The 23,957-nt window shown below is 36.3% G+C and overlaps 1 protein-coding gene across 1 annotated transcript; it reads right to left on the reverse strand.

The window, feature by feature from the left end:
• Positions 1-63: 63 nt before the first annotated feature.
• On the reverse strand, positions 64-23,804 carry LOC137407382 (calpain-5-like). The gene is made up of 13 exons (XM_068094020.1): positions 23,667-23,804; positions 22,913-23,119; positions 21,656-21,787; positions 18,269-18,477; positions 15,912-16,104; positions 13,492-13,688; positions 13,047-13,124; positions 10,746-10,926; positions 8,718-8,825; positions 5,630-5,826; positions 2,596-2,723; positions 1,686-1,828; positions 64-579 (listed from the first exon to the last, which is right to left on the reverse strand). Exons 2-13 carry the CDS (start codon positions 23,087-23,089, stop codon positions 400-402), a joined length of 1,923 nt encoding a protein of 640 aa, XP_067950121.1. The 5' UTR covers positions 23,090-23,119; positions 23,667-23,804; the 3' UTR covers positions 64-399.
• Between the last annotated feature and the right edge of the window lie 153 nt (positions 23,805-23,957).

The following is a 23,957-nucleotide window of genomic DNA, read 5'->3' on the forward strand; positions in this document are numbered from 1 at the left end:
TAGGCCTACAATTGTTAGCCAGAAGCTAACAGCAAGCAACATTGCTTATGGACAAATGTAATAGACGCTTTTCAACATCTTTATTCATTAATTATAATTCATGCTAAAACTGGCTTGTATGATGACCATAAAGAACGAAAACAAATGCTGTTAGTGAGATTGAATAAAATAATGGCTCCCAACATTAACAATACGATGAGTTCTTATAAAAAGACAGATACAAGCAGGTGCGTGTATAACAAGTACAGTAAACTAACTAAGATATAAGAGATTGGTTCGAAAATACAACAGCTTCAAAGTTAGAATGCCAGCAACAATTTAGACTACACTAAACAGAGTGAATAACAATACAAAAAGAGCATAACGATACAAGGAGACAGCTGCAGTGATTTCATATTGTTAGAAGGTGTCCACATCTTGTCTCACTGTTACAGTAACGACCAATCGGCCAGGCGGTTGCGGGTCGTTATCCTTAGCCCCGTGTAATGGTAACTCCATAGCCTTATTTTCACAAGGTTCTGAAGCGAGGACTATCGCTTTACCCATGAATGTATCACGGATGTTGTTCTTGTTCCATATCTACAAATATTGGCTATAAATGATGTATCATTAACGAACACAGACAATTGACAGTAAGTCTCACTAAGATGCTAATTGATAAAATTGCAGGAAAACTAAAGAAAGACAACCTTGAAACAAAAGGAAGCATATTAGAGGCCTAGAAAGTTCTAAAATGGGGTTGTACATTTTTAATATAGGAATGAAAAAACAGACGTACCCTGTTTATAACTTGCCAAATTCACCAGTTTGAACGCTTTAAACAAAAAAGGTGGCTCAGCAGAAAAATCGAAAATACAAATGTCAGTTATATGGCATCCAAAGGTTGTCTCCCGCTGTTCCCCCAAACTAGTTATAAAACCTGCTGCTGGTGTTATTTTAACAATTCAACTTCCTTATTTTTCATAATTCTCCGACTTGCTGTGATGCGATCAGTATGACCCAATATGAACAGTACAGTACTAAATGCAGGAGAATGCGACAGAACCCTTTCCTTGTACATGATGGCAGCATTTGGTTCCCTGCTCAACTCTGCTTATGATCCTTTGACTAATCAGCTATGAGCTGATTACCTTCAAATACTTTACCACATTCGGCAGCCATCGCGTTAATATGTAAACCCTGGTGTTGAATCTGGGACTATTTCGACTCTATAGAAAAGACATCAAAAAACCAACCTCTACTATGATAGGAGTGCTAGCTTTAGTACCAACCTCAACTACATGTATGATAGGAGTGCTAGCCTTAGTACCAACCTTAACTATGATAGGAGTGCTAGCTTTAGTACCAACCTCAACTACATGTATGATAGGAGTGCTAGCCTTAGTACCAACCTCTACTATGATATGAGTGCTAGCCTCAGTACCAGCCTCTACTATGATAGGAGTGCTAGCCTTAGAACCAACCTCAACTACATGTATGATAGGAGTGCTAGCCTCAGTACCAACCTCAACTATGATAGGAGTGCTAGCCTTAGTACCAACCTCTACTATGATAGGAGTGCTAGCCTTGGTACCAACATCTACTATGCTAGGAGTACTAGCCTTGGTACCAACATCTACTATGATAGGAGTGCTAGCCTTGGTACCAACATCTACTATGATAGGAGTGCTAGCCTTAGTACCAACCTCAACTGTGATAGGAGTGCTAGCCTTAGTTTTGAAGAAAAGAACTGACTCTAGCTCCTTCCACTCGGGGTCAACAGTATCATACAGTGTGTGTATCCGTACTGTCTCATTCTGGCACTTGACAAGCAGGTATGGGTCAGCCCCTGAAATGCAAGACAACACCAAATTTATGAAAGCCGCTCAGGACACCAAAGCTTTGCAAGCTAGATGAACTGGAAAAAGATACGTACGATAACCCATGTAATATGTAACCAACAGTATATGTGAGCAATATTAACACAGGTATAGTGTGATAAGTTATATAAATTTAAGTTATATATATATTATATATAACTTAGCACACTACATGCATCGATTATATCTATATATCACACCAATGATACATTACATGTACATAGTGCATTAATGATATATATATTTGTATATATATATATATTTGTATATATACAAAGTTGATCTTGTTGTGTTGATCTTTAGTGATGGTGCTCGACACATAGTCAATAAATGGATCCTTTGACTTTTACTTCAGCTCATTTCGTTAGCCATGTAAAAATAGAGGCTTTCTCAATCATCGATGATATCATTGATGATCCGTAAAGCCTCCATTTTTACATAGCTGACAAAATGATCTGAAGTGAAAGTCAAGGTAACCATTTAGTGACTATGTATCAAGTGCCACCATTATAAAAACAACAACTTTTATATAATTTCACCACTAGAATTATTTAAAGCAAATTTGATGTGAGACACACCAAACCAGGTCTACTCAGAAACGTAAGAACAAAGCTAAAAATACTATTTGTTAGCTGAACTCTAGCAAGATCGCATGTGAGACCGGTCTTTCGACTTCCCAGTTTTAATGTATGATAGAGTTACCTATCAGGAGTGTCGAGAAGACAAATCTACTAACCCCCGACTTTGTCCTGCTTTTCGAGACCGTGGGCTCTCACAAACCTTACTCTTGCTCCGAGCTGAACGCTAGAGCCGCAGAGTCCACAGAAACCACCGAGCGTCTCAGGAGAGTCCAGTGTCAAGTGCCTGTAATGCCAGCCGAGGTAATCATACCCCTGCATATACTTGACTTCAGCAGAATAACACAGGGGAAACATGTAAAACAATCTCCAACTGAAATGCTATGACTGCGCAATCAAGAAGTTGAGTCTTGCTGAAAAAGATTCATTTCATTCTCCTGTTATTTTTAGCATCAGTTCTGCTTGGGAATTGATCATTTACATCAACACTACTAATTGCACTAAGACGTAGTTCGGTTATAAAAAATATATTAAAATGTATATAACGCTAGATCGAAATGGTAATTACTAGGTTATAAGGAAGTGCAGCCCTTAAGCCGCAATGGAATGCATAAGAATGTCGTTGCAAGATCTAGCATAAGGTCACCTTATTGAAAAAAGTAGCGATAGACTACTTAGACTTTATACTAATTTATGCAGATTTGGATGTACCTACAGTAACAATCTTACAATCAGAGTTAGTCAGTCGAACTTGTTATCACTTATTCTATCTTTTCTTAAAATCATGGTTTTAATGACGAATTATGAGAAGCATTCATTTTAGTGACGATAATGATAACAAACAGAAAATTAAAAAAAATTCTTGTTAAGGTCAGATAAACACAATTTTTCATTAGTAATATAACAGTCATCCTCAAATGATAATAGAACTTGCATGAAGCCAATAATTTCAGAGGATTATCTAATTATAGTGAGATGAAACAATTTGTTAACAGCATGCTATACAGCAGTCTTGGGCCTGTTTTACTAAATCTTAGAGCGTTAGTCTTGCTCAAACTTGATCAAATGTCTGTGAATGTCAGACCGCCGACTATCAAGGTCGTCGACTATCAAGGTCGCCGACTATCAAGGTCACAGACTATCAAGGTCACCGACTACGGTCTCAACAAGCTGATGAAGCAGTACTCGCGCAGCCGAATGCTTACTGCAGATGATCCATGAATTGGCTGGGAGTCAAGTTTACACTAGGGGACAACCATGTACAACCTATAGCTAAAATTCTCAGTTATGCTATCAAATAAAGAGTAATCATTGCGAAGGATGATGCTGAGACACCGTTAATAGAATTGCTAATTATATCATTTCTTCAATGGGTCTGCAGACTTTCAGTGAGTAAGATGCGCTTGCAATTTTTGGATGGAGTTTGCTGTTCAAAGTTACCTAAATCTATCTCTTATTCCATTAGATCATTGCATCTTGTTGTTATCAAGCTATTGCTGCCTTACTAGAGGACCAGAAATCATTCTAAAGGGAGGTGATGAATGGTTGATGCATCTAGGAACTCGGACTTTCTTTTTTTAAACATTGGCACACGCGAGTCAGCATTTGTTACTAGCTAAATCATTCATATGGTCGATTGAAGTTGGTGACAAATAAACGTGCACATTTTGTTATATTAAAACAAGCCTAATATTTAAAATAGCCTAAAATTTGATGATTATTCGTAAAAGACTGCAAAGTAAGTAAATATTTTTACTTAAACAAAATTTTAAAATACGGAAATAAGATTACATATGTGAAAAAACCTTTGCAAAAATTAGTGCTAGAACTTCCAACTCAGCACACTATTAATAATCACTTAATGGCTGAGTAAGATTCAAAGAGAGAGAGAGGATAACAAAGAAAAACCATGAAAATACTAAGTGACTAGACATAAAGCCACACACACAGATCAAGTTGAACTACTAGTTATTGACCTTGAGATAAAAACCAACTATTTGCATACAGTCAAATCGCATTGTGCAAGAAATCTAACTTTTTCAAAACATGACGCAAAAATCAAGCATATATTTGTCTAGACATATAATGAATTTGTAACAGACGATATCCGAAATATCTCAAAACATTAATTAATAAAAAATATTGATAGAAATTAAAACTAAAAATAACAAAACATATATGATCTAGGCTAATTTAAATTATATATTATCAAGGTTAGAGTAAGTTATGCTATGTATTACTATCACTCTCTTAATCCCTAAATTTATACATCAACAAGCCTACACCGCTGTTTATGTCTGGAGAGTACGGTATTAATTAATAAAAGCCTTTGTATTTGTTTATTATTTTAGCTATTTAGCGTTGAAATGTAATTGAGGTTTTTAAATGCTTTCATTTTTACTCTATTCTATATAAAACGCCAGTCTTAATGATTATGTAATTATTTAAATATTTATTATTGTGTTGTGGTAAGAATTAAACATAATACAACATATCTTTATAAGAACTTTTGCTCCAACATATGATGGTGCCAACTATGAAGTTCATGTCAGAATGAATGAACTTTCTACATCAAGGTTAGACTGTTAACACTAATGCTGAAGTCTAATACATATAAACAATTTAAAAAGACATGCAAACAGGCAAGGAAATCTACAGATAATTAAACTAACCGAAAAATGTATTAAACTGTTGAACAGGCTTTACATACAATTTCTACAAACATTTCACCAATTCCATCAACCAAGCTGATAGCTCAACATTTGTGATAAAAAGAAAACACATACATGTACATGTATGTTTCACTACCGCTAAGCGATTAGCAGTTGTAGTTGTCTAAAGGTGCTAGATAAACTATCTAGAGTGAGCCTAAGGTAAGGGCACGCTTAGCATGACATGAAGTACAAAATACCATTTTAGTTTGTTCTCATATTCCAAAACCACCTGACAACAAAACCGACTGTCATTACCCTGGTTAACGATTCCAGGTGACCTCGGCAAGGCAGTAAAATTTTCATGTTTTTCACAGCTAGTAATAAATGAAACATAAAAACTCATTGCCGACATTTTGTGCGTATTCGTTCCACATGAAGCTGCCCTTATCGTACCCAAAAATTTAACTAATAGACACCTTGCAAAGAACACTGACATAGAAATCATGTGGAGCTCATGCAAGGCCAATATGGCACTCACAAAGGATTCATGCTTTCATCTGTGTAGACTCTCAGAAGAAATTCTAGCTGTTTGCCAGGGTCAAATGTGCATGGCAGCACTACATAACGACCCTTGCTCAAGGTCAGTCTCATGAATATGCTTCGGCTGTTCTTGAACTTGGATGAAGAAATTACAGGAAGTGGCTCATGCATTCTGGTCCTTCTGTTGTGCTCCACCTATAGGTATGTTGTTGATGAGGTAGCAATGTTCAGACAGAGAAGCATGAAAATGTGTGCAACTGTCCGCTATGAAAAGCAGCCATCAAAAAGACTATTTGCCAGTCCCAGGATGTATAATGCAACAGTATACTGTACTTTTCGGACTATTAGCCGCTACTTTTTTCTGATGTTTTGAACCATGTGGCTCATACAAGGGTGCAGCTATTCTGTGGTTTTTTCTTTCACCGCTAGGGTGCATTAACCGGAATTAGAATCAATGCTAAAGAAAATTTACGCAAATAAGCAGACGTTTCTTTTTTATTAAGCTAGCAAATATATATCAGAATTATAAATAAATAAAGCATAATGGGACCCAAACGAAAAAGTTCGTATGAAGCAAGTTTCAAGCTGAAGGCCATCGATCTTGCTATCCATGAAGGAAACCGTGCGGCTGCACGCAAGTTTGACATCAATGAATGTATGGTGAGACGCTGGAGGGGGCAGCATGAAGAGCTCATGCGATGCCAAAAGTCAAGGAAAGCTTTCAGAGGACATAAAAGCAGGTGGCCTGAACTCAAAAATGTCCTGGAGGACTGGGTAAACATTCAGAGAGCAGATGGCAGAGGTGTATCCACCGTTCAGATCCGACTTAAAGCCTAAACAATAGCGCACGAAATGAATATTGAGTATTTTAAAGCGGGGCCGTCATGGCGCTTCAGATTTATGAGACGTAAAAACCTGTCCATCAGGGCACAGACCACTCTCTGCCAGCAACTTCCCCCTGACTATCACGAAAAGATTACAAACTTTTACGCATTTGTTGAAAGTAATATATAAGAGCACTCCATTGGACTAGACTAGATCATAAACATGGATGAAGTACCACTTACATTTGATCTGCCTCTAAATAGGACGGCTAACAAAACTGGCGAATCATCCGTGTTGCTGAAAACAACTGGCCACGAGAGGGCACACTTCCCATGTGTGCTGGCCTGCGCGGCGTCCGGACGAAAACTTCCGCCTATAGTGATTTTTAAGCGCAAAACTATGCCTAAAGAACAACTACCGAAAGGTATAGTGGTCAAAGTTAACGCCAAAGGATGGACGATTGAAGGGCTGATGAAGGAATGGTTAAGCGAGTGCTGCAGCAAGCGCCTGGGAGGATTTTTCACAAGAAAAAAGGGCTGCTTGTTGTGGATAGCATGAGGGCGCACATCACAAATTCAGTATAAGAGGCGATCAAGAAAACAAACTCAATTCCAGCTGTAATTCCTGGAGGTACAACAAAGTATTTGCAGCCGCTTGACATCATTGTGAACCGAGCATTTAAAGCAGCACTCCGGGTTGAGTGGGAGACTAGGATGACGAGCGGGGAGAAGTCATTTACAAAAACCGGCAGCATGCGAAAAGCATCATTTTCTGATGTCTGTCAGCGGATCCTAACAGCGTGAAGTTCTGTGAAAAAATCCGCCATCACCAACGGGTTTAGAAAAGCAGGACTGCTTCGTAAGCCTTCCAGCCTTTTGTTGCATAGTGAGCAGACAACTCTAATAGATGAAACAACTGACTAATTGTGGATCTACCTGAAGCACATTGTATTAAAATACATTTTAATACCAACTAATCAAACATTAAAACTGAAGAAAGTAGGGGCTCTTATAACGTAAACTCCAGATAAAGTAAAAAATTCATGTAAAGTTCTTGCACCGTACTGCGTAAAAAATATCCATGTAACGTTATGTGTCAACTCGATTGAGTTTTCAAAATCGATTTGAATGTTAGTATAACACATTTTCCACACTTGCAGAAGAAAAACCGACGTGCGTGTAGCGTTATATCTATTATGTATAACTTTTGCGACATTCTAGTTCGTCATAATAAATCGTCAAATGTGCCAACAAAACAGAGACTAGGATCGCTGCGCATTTGTTCATAAATAACTAAAGGCAACCGATTGGTGCAGGTGTTACAGTGTCGGTCTACCAATCTGAATGTCACGAGTTGTAGTATCGTCGAAAGTTATCTTTCATCCTAACCTTGACCCCTGGATACAGATAGACGACGAACAGCTAGAACCGCTTTTTATAGCAAAAAGATTTTGTTTTGCCTTATTGTAGACGTACAAAATATTTGTTACGAGTTTTACCTTGCGGAATATATACTGCTGTTTAGACAAGATGAGCAAATCGTAACTGAATGTTGAAAATGTGCAGCTCTCATCAACTTGTTGCAAAATTACCGCAATCGCCATCTATAAAAATCCACAATCACTATCTATAAAACCAGTGATATTGATCACAACAAGGAGAAAAGTTGTCGTTGCAAACCAATAATACGGTACAGCCCACAAATTGAAAGAGTTTCGTCAAGTTATTCCTTTTCGCATAACCAAAGGGGTGAGTTTGAAAAGATCTTGTAACGGATTAGGCAATTTTCATGCATTTTACTGTTCTTATAATGTAAATTCCCTAAAACGTAAACGTTCCTGGAACGGATTATTTTCGTCGAAGGAGCGCCTACTGTATATTGATCAATCTAAACTTCTAACATTTCAAGGATGGTTTGAATTCTATATCTACTCCACCCATACGTAATAAACTCCAGCCACAGATGACTACATACAACGCACATACATACGTACATACATACCATCCAAGCATAACGGACCTCTGACAATAGATTATTAATTTAACTACTGTATCGTTAAGTTTGCCACTACCTTCTGTCTATGGGTCTTTTTATTAACAAAGAACACAGGCAATATCTTAGTACATGCAGGTATCAAGCTCCTTGGTAGAAAGTAATTCATGGTAACTTCCTTTTGCCTGCCACTTTTACACATACATGAAGCTCCAACATAAATACCAATCCTATAAAGAAATATGAACAAAGATGAATAAACTACTGACTCTGAACACGTGGAAGCCGATTGTCTCATTCTTCTTCGCTCTGTCTGTGGTCTTTTGTTCGAGACTAAGAAGGACATCATCCTCCGTTTTAGTTACTGAGAAGGCAAACTACAAAAAGACAACTTCCAGTCTATGTAAAACTAATTACTCTGGTTAGCAAAATACATCCTAATCAGTAGACACAGCGTTATAGCTTAATTATACAATCATAATATGGAATACTTTAAGGAGCATAATGTTAATTAAGAGTTGCCTCTCCCTTACTTAATGGTTTATAATCATAATTGACGCATCCACAATGGCGTTTGCAACTCTACGTGCAGCACCACAATAAAATTGGAACTCTAACCCTTCATACAAATAATTTTTTAACATCCTCTACACCCGACACATAGTTCTCAAAAGAAGACAACCCTTAAGATCTTCATGAGACCGATGATATTATCAGCGTAACCTAGCTAAGGAACGCCAACTGTTTATAACAGAGCAGGCCAAGCCTGATTGGCGATGATCAGGCTTACTTATTCTTGCAACATCAAAAAACTACAGGAGCGTCAAACTGCCAATTTCTATACCTTTAAAATCTGATGTTGAAGCATCAATTTACAACCGGTAGGACAATTTATGATAAGTAGGTCAGTTCTAATACTTTTGAATGACACTCGCTGAACTATATGCAGTAAAACCTTGACATATAAAATGGATCAGTTCAAATATTGGTTGCCGCCGTATGCAAATACTCTTGTAATAAATTATATTTCGCTTAACTCGTTTGAGAGCCCAGAAAATGATGATCAACTAGTTCAAGTGATCATATAGAACAATAAGACATAAAACTATATTTATAATTATGTAATATTATCTAAAAAACTAACTAGAGAAACCTGAACTGCATGAAAAATAAATGATGAAAATAGCCAACAGTAAAGAGGTTTTTACTGTTGAGTTACTTCAAAGACATGTGAATGGAAGTGAAGGCTTGGCAATGCGTAAGCTTAGCGATAAAACAAAAGAAGTACAGAGAGTAAGTTATACTAAATATAGTTTGAATTAATTTTATTTCTTATATTTTTTATTAATTTTACAATTTGTTTTTATTCACAAAACTTCAATATTTCAAAAAGCTTCACAAATCGTATGCTGGAGATTACTTCGCAGTTGGAGACAAATATTATTACAAGCTCCATGAACTCTTTTACTACTGCATTAAATGACCGAATGATTATTTTGCCCAAATTCATACGGATTTTCGAAAATTAATATACCGCTAGTATTTACGCAATATCTCAAGAATCAAAACATATTGTTTTACTGTAAAATGCATCTTATTCAGAACAGAAATATCTACAAACAAAATAAGCATAAAATTGTTTAGTGAATCCCACTCTTGCCAAATTTTGGACGCTTTTTTTGCGTTGCACAAAGGCGGCGTGTTTCTTATTGCCATGGCGATAACGATCTGGTTTTCCCGTTTTAAAAAATCATTATAAATCGAAATGCTGAGGCAAAAAATTGTCTATTGGTTGCATGTGATTTACAACAAGGTTGTTTCGTTGGAGACAAAATTTGATTGGTCTAGCTAATGTTCAGGCTTCGTAAGAAAAACAAAAGTGAAACCCTATTGATAAGCCGATACATAGTGACCGTAAGCCGATACATCGGCTTACGGTCAGTACATATATTACCGCGAAAGCCGATACATCGGCTTACAGTAGCGAAAGAGTTAATTTGCCACTTTCTTTTTAGTTAATTGAGTGTAATTTTTACAATTATACCAACTGATCTGTCCTATATACATATATTGAAATATCTAGTGCAAAAGATTTCAATAAACATAATAAAATGTATCGAAAAGAGATGCTGCTCATAGTTGTCTGTCTCACTTATCAACATTCCTCAAATTACACCAGAGCATACATAAGTTGACAACTGGTCTCCGCAGACAATCTCAATACTGCTCGTCCAGCACTGAATATGTACTTTTTTGGTCGTGGTAAATAGTTTATATTCTATTAAATATAAACATACCTGAGGATTCTTGAGGAAGGTATCTTTGTAGTTAGCGCAGCCCCCAGCCAACATGGGAGGAACCCAGGCAGAGTGTAGCTTGCCCTCCTCCCAAGTCTTGTTAACGCTGAATATCGATTGGTTGACAACTCTGCACACGGAAACAGTCACGAAATGTTTGCAGAAGTCATCAAAGTGCATCCTAGGAGGTAAAGCAAGATTATTGGTAGTAAGACGACTTCAATAAAAACTGTACGCTAATCAAAAGTGCCAACTTTTAATCCCTAAAACATAATAACTCGAAAAGTTCCTGTGAATATACTAGACAAATATGCATGAGAATGTCTTATCATCAAGCTGTGAGAAACTAAAAAACAAGAAACGAGGGATTTGCGAGAACTGCAACTGTTTAAATCAGCTAGAAGGCATTTGAAACCAACAGAAATCCAAATAAACATCAGTAAGGCAGAAGACAGTGAAATTCCTAGTTCTTCTTGCTAATACTCAACTAACAACCCGGAGTCCTCAACCCCTACAGGTTGAGGACTCTGGGTTGACTGAAGGTGAGAGGCCGAGTTGGTGAATGCTGACTATGCCATAGCCTCCTTGCTATTGATTGACCACACACACATAGATGGTGAGAAACAGGTAGACATCTGACAAAATACATGGTCTTAATTGGTCTAAGTCAATAGCTAGGCAGGTAAATTTGAACAGTCATCCTGGATGTATGTTTATAGAGATGAGTCACCACACATAATATTGCTAATAAGATATGATAAGAGAGAGTATTGGCAACGCTATGCTAATTTATAGAAAATGAGTCACAACACCCACTTAGGAATGCAACTAAAGTCAATTCTATAATAAGCCAAATGTTTGAAGAGAATGAAGCTCATCGCTATGGTAACTGACCTACTCCGCTCCCAAAGGTTTAGTAACAGATAACAGCGAGTGATATGGAGAAGACTCATTCCATGGATTTACTAGCCTATCATAAAAATGCTCTGTAACCAGATTTTTACCAGCTGCGGCATGATCAAACAGACATTAAACACAAACACAATATAGCAAGGTTGTATGGTACATGGCTATATCCTACCAATATAGCAAGGTTATAGGGTACATGGTTATATCCTACCAATAAAGCAAGGCGGCAGCAAACATGGCTATATCCTACCGGTAAAGCAAGGCAGTAGCAAGCATGGCTATATCCTATATATTATCAAGTACGTACCAGAATCATTCCAGTATGAGGCTTACACCCCTAATAGTAGTACACAACTATATTTTTCTTTTTCATAAAGAATTATTTTGTAGTTCAACTTATATAAACATCACGTTGTCTACCTTGATGATTAAATACCTAAATTTATAGTTTATATAAATTTTATCCTACGTTCCGTATATAGTGATTAACTACTAACCTAATTATTTATCTTTCATGACTGAGTGCACCACATATTAGTGTTTCTGTGGAGGACAAATGTGTATACGAACAACTTATGTAGAGAATGTGTGCAACTAGATGGTGAGATTGAGCAACCATGCGGTAAATGTCATACACTCATCTCTTACTTCAGTTAGTACAAGTTCAACCTAGAAACACGTATATCAGGACTGGTTGAAATTTATGGCATCAGCTTGCATGAACAATAAACCAAAGTACCTAGGATGATGGTTTAACTCACCGCTGGAGATACAAATGTACGATTTGGTAGCAGATAAAGAATGTTATGAAAATTATGAATGTGTCAAAATTTTTGAATTATTTCAAAGTATAGGAGAGTTAAAATGATATAAAGGACTTAAAACAGCTGCTGGAACAGATGAAACACTCAACATATGAAATATTACAAATGATCTCAACAAAGAGGACGTTACCGTTACCCTGTCAAGAATAAATGATACCATTATTAGCTAGAATATGCAACTACCCTCAAATGATAAACTAACCCAATATAGTTTACTGAACTTCACACTCTGGATATGCTTTTGCATGGATATAAAAATACCTGTTACTTAGCAACTGCATGCTAGTTAACCAATGCATGATGGGTAACAATTGCTTATGGTTCAAATATCCTTGATAGCTAGAAAAGGCTTGATCTATAGCATATGGTTGTTGGCTAGCAAATGCCCTTTAATTGGCAAATGCTGATTGGATAACCAACGCTTGACGATCATCAAATACTGGAACCTACCAAAGGTTGTTGGCAATGTATACTCGTTGGTTAGCGAATGCTTGTTGACTAGCATATGCCTGACAATTAACAAATGCTTGTTAGTAAACAAATGCTTGTTGCATAGGCAGATACTCACCAGAATTCTCCATCATCCTCAAATACGAGTCCCATTTTCTTTCGTTCAGACTCCGAAATCTTTTGCCACTCCGGAGAACTACAAATTTATCAGAAGAAACTCAAACCAGAAAATTCAGCATATCATAAGATAATCAGATAATCTCAGCTTACAGATCAAACTTATAACTTCTACTCTTGATACACATGACGTTAAGACATACAAAAAGTAAGGTATTATTCGAAGAAAGAAGAAATATAGTAAATTAGATGAAGGTGCACTATATACATATGAACTATATACATATGAACTATATACATATGAACTGATTAACAAAACTGCAAGGATTCAAAAACTCCGGAAGTTATGTGCCAGCAAATTACTTCAAATGTTGAGTGAACTTATCGTATGTTAAAACTTGGAGTTTGACTGTATTTGGGCATAAACTCACAACCAACTCACATACCTATCTGAGAATCGCCCATTCCACTCATGCTTGCCCCAAGGATTGCGGAGACGTATCATATTAATTTTATCCTGATTGAACATGCCAAAGAGACCAGTTCCTTCCAGACCCGCACGTTTAACTTCCGTTATACCGTAGGCATGACCTTTGACGAGCCCTGTGTCTGTCCGGGCCTCCATTTCCTCACTGGACTCTGCCTAGACAGACATTAGCATTTATAAAAGCCAAAAAGTAGCATTCATTAACAATAATGTAAAACGAAATAAGAAGATATTAAAAATCTACAAGTACTTATAAACTTTAAATATTCAACATCATTGACCTTTTAGAACATCCTTAGGCCCTGGGAACCCACAATGTGTTAAAGATGGATATAATAGCTAAGGCTAATAATGGCTATAATAGCTCTAGGGCTAATAATCTAATTCCAGTAAAAAAAAACCCAACATCGTTCGATTTTGAACTCTATTTTTGTAGTTCAGTTATAACGTATAAATATGTATAGTTTTCTCCTTATAGTCACCCACCTATTACACTAATGCCACAGCGTAAAGTAAAGGTTAGTATTTTGTTTTAAATAAAAATTTAAATAGTTTTATTACCATATTATTATTTTACTATGGTTTTATTGCCTCGCCTAAACGAGAGCTCACCTTAATCTTAATGCATTTTTGATGCTGGAATTGTCACCATAACCATTAAATACTTGTTATGTAAACCTTGAATGTCTTTCTAGTTGATCAGGATGAGTATCATTTTGCTAGAAACTGTTCCTAACACATGATTATAAATAAAAGCAGTCATCCCACATTAGCAGTAAGAAATATTTTTAAACAGCTGAGGCCTTCAATAATTTTAATACAAAGCTTGGCACAGAAGAGTCTTGAATGACAGTTGCTTTCATGCTCATGTGACCTTTATGTGGCCTTAGTTGTCAATCACATTGCTGTAGTCTAATTTAAATCTAAGGAAAGTACAATGCTGTCAAAATATGCTGCCAAGTCATTTTTTGGAAGGTTAAAACATCAGCAGACTACATCACTTGAAGACAATCTGCATATAGCATTGGAAGTTGTAAGTAGGTCACATAAGCAATGGAAGTTGTAAGTAGGTTACATTAGTTTTGGAGGCTATTACAGTAGACACTCCTATAACGCATACCTCCTATAACATAAATTAAACATAACGTAAATAATTTATGAAAAGTATTAGCTTCCCACTACGTAAAAAATGTACATATACATGTAATAAAAAGTGTCAAGTCGGTGCAAATTCTCAAATTCTATTTAAATAACAAGAATCTTGCAGTTAGTCAAAAAATATCGCTTTCTCTCTTACCGCAATTAAGAGAGAAAAATCGACGCACGTTTAGCGTAATCTCTATTATATTGGCAAGTTACGAGACAGTCTAGAACGCCCTGATAGATAGTTAGGTGTATTAACAAAGTACAGGAAGTAGCTGTGCAATTGCTCAGAACTACAGAGGTTAACGACTGGTGCGGGTGTTACAGCGCCAGTCTACTAATCTGAATGGCACGAGTTGGTGCATCGAAGAAAGCTATATTTTATCATAACCTTGAAAATAGATAAATGACAGACAGGTAGACGTCCCTCTTGTTATAGCAAAAATATATTTTTGTGTTACTCTATTTTAGACGTATAAAATATTTTTTATCATTTGCCAAAAAGATATTGTTGTCTAAAATAATAAACAAATCATTGTAAACGGATTTCTAAGGCGTGCATTTCCTTAACTTATAGCAGTTACCGCAATCATGGAGAATAAAATGTGTGCAAGTGATATGAAAAAGGAGAAGAGTCGTGGATACAACCCAATAATACTACAGTTACTGAAAATCCATTAAACCAAAAAATTAAGTTTAGTTTTGACTTTTTTGTAGGGCCAAAAGAATCTTTTTTGTAGGGATCAAAAGATCTTTCCTTTTTTGGGAAAGATCTTGGAATGGAGTAGGCAATTTCCTTGTATTTTACGGTTCGTATAACGGAAACATTCCAGGAATAGATTATTTACATTGCAGAAGCGTCTACTGTGCACAAAGTTTGCTTTTTAAATTTCTCCATTATGTTGTCTAGACAGACACCGGCTACTTGAATATAATAACATGCGACAGGAGTCACACTTACCCAACATCAAATAGGCTTACTCATGGGTGTGGCTCATTCAGTTATATCATCAAACTTCCTACAGTCCATGCAGAGTAGTTTAAATGACATTTACTAAATAATGAATATGTTCCAAAGCTTGGTTCACACAACCCTTATGATTTAAACGCTAACATCTGTGGAATAGCAAACACTCAAAACATGTTTGTCCATGACATTTAAACTGTTATAACGACCGAAGTCAATGTTTGACTTGAGCCTTTATCTGAGTATATTAGTCTAAGTTGCCAGCTTACTGGAATAGCAGCAGCCATTAGAGATTTCTGATTGATAGCTTTCTTAAGGACTTCGTAAAGTGCGCGCCTGTTATCTTCACTCTCCAAGTACTCCGGGGTTTGTAGCTCGACAGTCTCTGCCACGCCTCCAGTGAAGTCTACGAGAGCCTCCTCTAGGCCACCCCCATCCAATGCCTCGTAGCTTCCGAACAGCCTGCAACAGGATGAGATCGTTGCAAGACTCTTATTAAAACAGCATATCATTGTACGAGCAGCACATGCGACCCAATTAGAGTAGCGGATTAGATCAAATTTCCCAGTTCATTTTTTATATTCAAGAATGTTTGACAGCATTCTGTTACGTCTAAAGTTGTGATTATTATTATTATTATTATTATTATTATTATTATTATGCTACGTAAAAGCAAGCAAAGCCTGAACAACAGAGCTCTGAAAATGACTAGAAGTATAAGACTAGAAGCACAAACGGACACATTGCTAATTTAATGATGCTCTGATGCTGTTATGCAAAAAACTAGGTGTAATATCAGTGTTTCCTAAGGTCAAACAAATATGGTTGTCAGGCTAATTCCTGCATCCGAATTAGGTTAGCATTTACACATATAAAACAAGCTCAGATAACTTTGTAACAAAGACCCTTCCTAAAAGTGATATCTGCCCTCCCTCTACTATTTTTTAAGAAAGTAAAACATAAACCAGAAAAGCTAAAATGTTAGAACACTGTTAACAGGAACTCAAAATACTTAAAAAACTTTTTGAATGTCCAGTTAAAAATTGACTTGCAACAAAATTCACATTACAGTTATTTGGTATCAAATAATCCACTATGTCTTAATCTGCTGTGTTGTAGGTGCACAATATGTGGAAATGTGATGATAAGTTCCTAAAAGATAAAAAACGAACAAATAATCGCCAGCCCCTATCACGAAAACGCTGGAATCAATTGGAGGTTGGAATCAATTTATTTCTCTGACGTACTCAAACAATTTGGTTATTGTTTTGACGCGTGAATAAAAGGCTCAATATAAAACGTCTTGTAGCGCTAGTTTATGACAAACACTTTGGGTTCTACTGAAAAGCCTGTATCAAATATAGACGCTCGCTACTTTACAGTTTTGGTTGGGCTTGGTCTAATCATCTAGTCGTAATCTGATCATGTGATCCAACTTCCTGCCAAATAGCGCGAATAATTTTTGCAGCATTTTTCGACTATCACAGGTGACCAACAGACTCGTCATGTTTATCAGAGAATGATATGCACTCCTTCGAGCTAAGGTTAGAAAATTTAACTAATTTTCACGGTGGGTTTTGAGATATCAGTGCTCAAAATGACAGCATTACAGTGATGATGAAATAGACGCGTAAGGACAATAGACATGGTTTTATTGAATACGTGAAGTATAATTGTGAAAATATTTCGACGAATGAGGTTGCAAGAAAGTGTAAACAGAAGCCTTATTGTTTAGCTACATCCCATTTGAGCCGTTTTGGAAACGGATCTTAAACTAGGGCGTTTTCATGATGGCTGCGATCAACTGTTCGTTTTTGAGCTTTTACAAGCTTGTAATCACATTTCCACATATTTTGCACCTACAACGCAGCAGAGTAAGACATGGTGAATCATTTGATACCAAATAATTGTAATGTGAATTTTGTTGCAAGTAAACCTTTAAGATGATGAAGATGCTGGTCGCAGGAAGATATTTGATGTAATGTAATACTAGCCGCTAGCCTAGTCTGTCAGCACAAATTATGTGAAACAACAACACAGGCGCAACTGTTACCAAATAGCACAATTTTGATGAGCAATCCATCCCGAACATAAAACGGAATTAAGCAGTCCAATCATTCAACATATTACAACTGGCAACTATCAAAATGAGACACATATATAAAAAAAGAATCGACGAATGACACGGTACAATGATACGATATACACCAACACTTTGGCAACGAGATACAACACCGAACACTTGCATTTAGATTGTGCCTTCAATGGAATTTCTAGAAATTTAGTTGAAAGTATCGGTTAAATATTGCCTGAGAAGGAAATTGCATATGCAGTTACCATGACAACCATTGCTTACATCGAATGAGTCAATAGTTGTAATAGCTTGGTTCTCTTTATTATTTTTGTGATGTTATCAGTGATTCTGACAAATCTTGCGGCATTAAAATACAAGATGTGTTTAAACACTTTTTGTAGGGGCTACAAAAAACCTGATGAACACAGTTAATAAAAATCATTTACTAATCTTATGATCACAGGCTAAACGGTTGGCCAAACTAAGGTGCAATAGTTATCGGCATTAGCTGTTGGCTCAACAGGAAATCTATTTAGTTTTACCATGACTCACTTAGCATACGCCTTCTCAAGCAGCGCGCTCCAGTATTCATTTTTGCTCTGAGACGAGATAAAGATCAGTTTGCCATTGACTGTTGGCAGCTGGTCATCTATGACGACATCTACCCAGATGCCATGCCTCCAAAATCTGAAGTGAAATATCCCTTGGTACTGATCTGGCTTTTCGTCATTCCATTCCTGCTCATCGGGTTCTGGTATTATCTGAAACGAGTGAACTTGGACTTGTAGTATCAAAGAAAACTTACTGAGAGTTGTTCGTCCTCTGCAGAAAGGATGAAATGCCACATGGTCGACTAGCTAGACTAAAGCTCTCATTAGTAAGATCACTACTTTAGAGTTACACAAGAGCAGAGACAAACTGCAGCTACTCATGATGCAGTTATGATGATAGGTAACAAAGAATGAAAAATGACGGCACACACAAACATAAAACTCTAGGCCTGGCAAACTATGATATGACAAGCTACTTGTTCTTGAACTAACTAGTACTTGAGTATTTAAATTGCACTTTCACGATGAGATCACACGCAAAAGAAAGGATAACTCCAACAGGTAAAACAGTTGGCGAGTGAGTTTCTACAGAACATATTTTCAGCTGACGGACTGCAGATATACAAAGTCTAACTAGGCATTATTAGCTGCCAAGAGCCAATCAATGGTAAGTACTTTTTACTGAGGGATTCAACGATATGAGTGCAGGTTAACAACATCTAGTTGAAAAGGGGGGCAAAGTGAACTTCCTGTGAACCTCTGTTTCAAACATCAAGTTGTAGAATGTATCATCTAGTTGGCCTGGAAACTATAAACAGTACCAGCTATTCATACAACCATTTCTCTTAAAATCTTTGAATGGATCATAAATGAAGGCCTGTACAAGCCATATAACTAGATGTAGAGCTATTAACAAGCTAGTAGTAGAATAGTACGGAATAGATGAATTAATAGAAGACTATAGTAAAGCTATTGCACTTGGAGGCCACTCCAGACTCCAATAAGATATCGTGTATCACATTCCAGGCAATTAGTGAACTCACCCTTAGCTTATAAATTCATTCACTCGGCGATATTTAACGGGTTAACAATATTTAATAGCCTAAGGTCCTGTTGGACGATGCTCAGATGAAACAATCTGCTCACACCATGTCGTTGAACATAGTTTTTTTTACGGGCAATCAACAAGGTGCATATCTTTTGAACGATCAGTTTTCTAGTAACTGACAAAATGTAAATGCATTTTTCACTATGACTCAAAAGACTTACTATTTCGACTAATCATTTGATGGTTTATAGAAAGCATTGTACTTAATTGTTTATAAAATACAAATCTCAATTCCAAAATGCTTCAACCAAACACCATCTAAAACTGGAGTAAAGATCTACCGCTTTCCTAATGTCGAGAACATTTCAGTGGTACAATTTTGTAGGGTTTCTTGCTTAGTTTGAATGACAAATTCTAATTCAAACAAAATACAGTCAAACATGGATAACTCGTCCACGGATAGCTCGAACACATGGTTAATTCGAACATTTCCTTTGGTCCGTTCCCACGTAATGATAAATTGCTATAGATAACTCGAATTCAACACTGTTAATTCGAACTGTTTTTTTGCCCAACAGCTACCGAAACGGTTGTTTTCGCTTTAGAAAATCACTTTATTCAAAGCCATAGAGGTAAACTTCATCTTTTCATAATTCATAAGCGTCGTTATTACCACCATCGGCAAAATATTTTTGTCAACGACTTTTCTAAAAGTTTGGTGAAATTTGATTTATACTGCGATACGATGAATAGCACGGGCTAGCCGGGTCACGCGCGCAAGAATTTTCGCCACGCACATACAAAACAAAAATCGCATGTTGTTTTGTATGTGCGTGGCGAAAATCCTTGAGTGCGTGACTCGGCTAGCCCGTGATGAATAGTTTTCCGACGTTGATTCCGTGTTGAATCAACGTCGGAATGTTGAATGTTTAAAACGTCTTAAAAAATGTTGTAATTAAATGTATACGTTGTCTGAGCTACAAAAAACTATTCATCGTTTGACCTAAACACAGAATACGTGTGTACATTCAATAAGTATCTATTAAAAAAGCGTGAGTGATATAGAATGTACCGTAAAACCTCGTAAAACTTCTAATTGACCTGCCTCGGAGTGTTGCTCTTAACGAATCCCAGGTAAAGTAAGGTAATCTGCATAAACTTCAAGAAAAAACGGCAAAATTGATCGTGGGTAAAACCCCAAAAGAAAAAAAAGTCTTTTCTTTTGAGCATTTCAACAACGATCAAGTTTTGCCAATGTCAATCTGAAAAACGTCCCGGCAATAACATCACCTCAAACAACAAACCAATCTCAAGTGATAGAAAAATCTCTATACTTTTTCATGAAAACGTTTTAAACTTTACATTAGAAGCATTTAATTTGAAACAAGCCATTTGTGCTTTTGATTTATATTATAGTTTGTATATGTACATGTATCTGCTAATAAATAAGTAAATATATGGACTTGTGACAGTGCTCTGATAACTTGAATGCTCTGATAATTCGAACACTTTTGCTCGGTCCCTTGAAGTTCGAGTTATCCATGTTTGACTGTATTATAACTATTAGAAGTTTCGAGCTGTTTGAACGAGTGATATTAGTAGAAAAAATCTAAAGAGATGAAAATGAAGGTAGTTTTTATTGGCCTCCAACGTTTTAGCTTTTTAGGAATAACTGACAAATTTCGCATTAGTTTTTGCACAATCATTCTATATGCGAGGTTCATTGGTCATTTCATTGGTCAGCTACACCAAAACAACAACTCAGAACTCTTTTTTGCACGTCATCAGAAAACTTGTCCAAACCATAGCTGTTTTTCGAGCCATGGTCAAACACGCGTGTACATTTTAGCCAGTTACAAGGAAACGGATGCTTCAAATGACCTAAAAATTAACAATTTCACATAAAAGACTCTGCTAAACAACATGATTGTACACAGATTGTTTCCCCTGAACATGGGCAAACAGTACCTTTAGACCATTATCTAATATTAACAATGAAATAGCTGACACTGATTTGAGATAAAGCAAAAAGAAAAATAGTGATCCAATGTTTACCTATTGTTTCAGAACAAAAAACATGGAGGAGACAATAACTAACAACTAATCAACTTAGAAGACTGGATGGCAAAGACTTGGCGTAATTGGAGAGTAAAAGTAAGTCACGCCGTAAGTTCAAAGACTAAATGCTGCTGCTCAAGCGGATTGCAAATCAATCTAGCAAACAGCTGAATTTTCCGGAGAATCATTTTTTTCAAAATTTAACGCTTCCCAATTATGAAACTTATAAATTTATGCCTACTGCTAAACCATAAAAAAGTATAGTTTCAACCATGAACTTACCTTAGACCAAAGTGCTTTGTGTATGGCGAGACAGGAAGTAGCAGCCACAAACCAGCAGTTACCTAGCTGCCCCTGGTGTACATCACCGCTTGAGGTGCCTTCCACAAAGAGTTTCGGTTTCTCACTTATTTCCTACAATGAACAACAAATCTTTGGTTTTACCGTTTTTATTGTATTCTGACTATTATTATTTGTTCCATTTAGGAGTCAAGTATTTGACAGTTTTGAGAGAATAGAGGCTTAATTAAACTATCTTTCATATTATTAAGAAAAAACTTCAAAAAAATAAACAGATGCATCAAGTATATCATACATGAAAAATGATGGCTTGGCATTGCACTCAATTTCAAAATCCTGACAACTATGCACCACAAGCATCCACACCCTCATTAATAAAGCATCTCAATAAATCCTTGCAAAATAGCCACTTGAAAACTATCTTTAGCAGAAATCTGTTTTCCCACAGAATTTTGGAAATGTATATCAACCCATGACTAAGATGTAAAACAAGCAATCAAAAGATTCAGGCTCGAGCTTTATAAGAGTCACAAATATCCTAGGCCTGATATGAAGTCTTTTCACAGAATTTGCTGTGAATTAATTAAAAGGTAATAGAAATTGTTGAAATATAAAAATCAATCACAGGTTCGTTGTAGAGTTTTTTCTTAATGAATTGCTCATTCTTTCATTCAAGACCAATTCTAGATTTTATTAAAGGTTTGTACCCAATTTCCGAACCAAAGGAAATAATGCACAGGTTCCATATATGAGTTACTGATGAGGTAGGTTAGGCCTACTGATATATAATATATGTTAAAAATACATATTATAAAATATATAGATAATATTTAGATAGGGGACTGAGTTTCGCAAAATCCGTAGTTAATTATATACCGTATCTACACTAATCACTAAGAATATTAATATTTTTGCTCTAATTCCGAAATTATACACTTATGGCACAATCGGTCTATATATGACACCTATGCATTCAAAATTTCAGTGGCTTGACACTTAATATCGGATATATGTTAAACGATAGCACATTATAGATCATACATAGCGAAAATCGTATCATTGTCAGAATGTCTCAGTGACCAACACTGCTCAATGAATGAGCTTATAAACAAGTTTTGTAAAATTTACGGCAGACAACATATATTAGGAACAAAATGCATCCACTTGGTAAAATGCATAATTTGAAAGCTGTAACAGACGAATCCTGTTCGATTTGAATGACCTTTAAGAGAAACTCACCCCTGGTCTTTTCCATTGAATGTTAGATATCTTTTGGTTACCACCAGTAAACAAGCTGTGATAGTTTGTAGGAAACTTTTCATCAATAAAAAGTTGACCTGTCTCCTTACATTGCGCTTTTAAGTCTTTATATTTCTGGTCAGCAAATGGTTCAGGTTGATTGAAGAATCCTAACATGCTTTCATTTCAGTTTCAATAAGTTCACTGCTACAATATAAATGTTTGACGCATTGACTAGTGTTCATGCTTTCTCTGCATTTTTCTAATAATAAGCTGCAGTTAGTTATAGGCTACAATGATTGGTAGGGGCTAAAACGAGGAGTTGGCTGGTCGTGGTCTTAAAGAATTACTGCTGCTTGTCAATAGAACTTGTGAGTTTGTCATAAAAGAGTGCCATAAGGTTAAAGCTCAGACTTATTTCAGATGCCACTGTTTATTTTGATAGGTAGTTCTATCGAAGGGCAGTTAGGAACATTACACAGAGGTTTTACAAACAGCCATTACAATTGCTGAGATATAAATAATCAACAAGCTAACATAAAAATAATAAAAAACTTGGGCAGAGAACAAACACTAACTATACTTTTACAAACCACATATTGGTTTAATCCAATTAGGCCAGTCAAAGTCAAGTTCAAAAAAACAAAAAAACTGCGTACATTAGATATGAAAATAACCATAGATTGTAAAACACAAAACTATTTAACAAATAGCAATAGCTAAGTTAAGTCCCATAAACTAAGATAGCTCTAACTTTGCTTAGCAGATAGAAACTATCGCTTTTCTGCGCAAAGCCAAGGTTCAGAATAAGAAAAGCCAATCCGTTGAGCGAGACTGTTGTTGACAGTTGGGGATCGCTAGCCCTAACGCTTTCGGTTTTGCGATGTTCGACCTACATTTAATTACAAAGGTGAAGGCTAAGGTTCGTTGAATTTTGACAGAACATTAATATTTTAAAACTATTACACAATAATTTGTTTATAATCATTATTTTGTTTTTTATTTCAAATTAAAATAGAAACACTTCCGAGCGAACACTTGCTGC

Source organism: Watersipora subatra, chromosome 10, assembly GCF_963576615.1.
Source record: "Watersipora subatra chromosome 10, tzWatSuba1.1, whole genome shotgun sequence".
Classification (NCBI taxonomy): Eukaryota; Metazoa; Bryozoa; class Gymnolaemata; order Cheilostomatida; family Watersiporidae; genus Watersipora; species Watersipora subatra.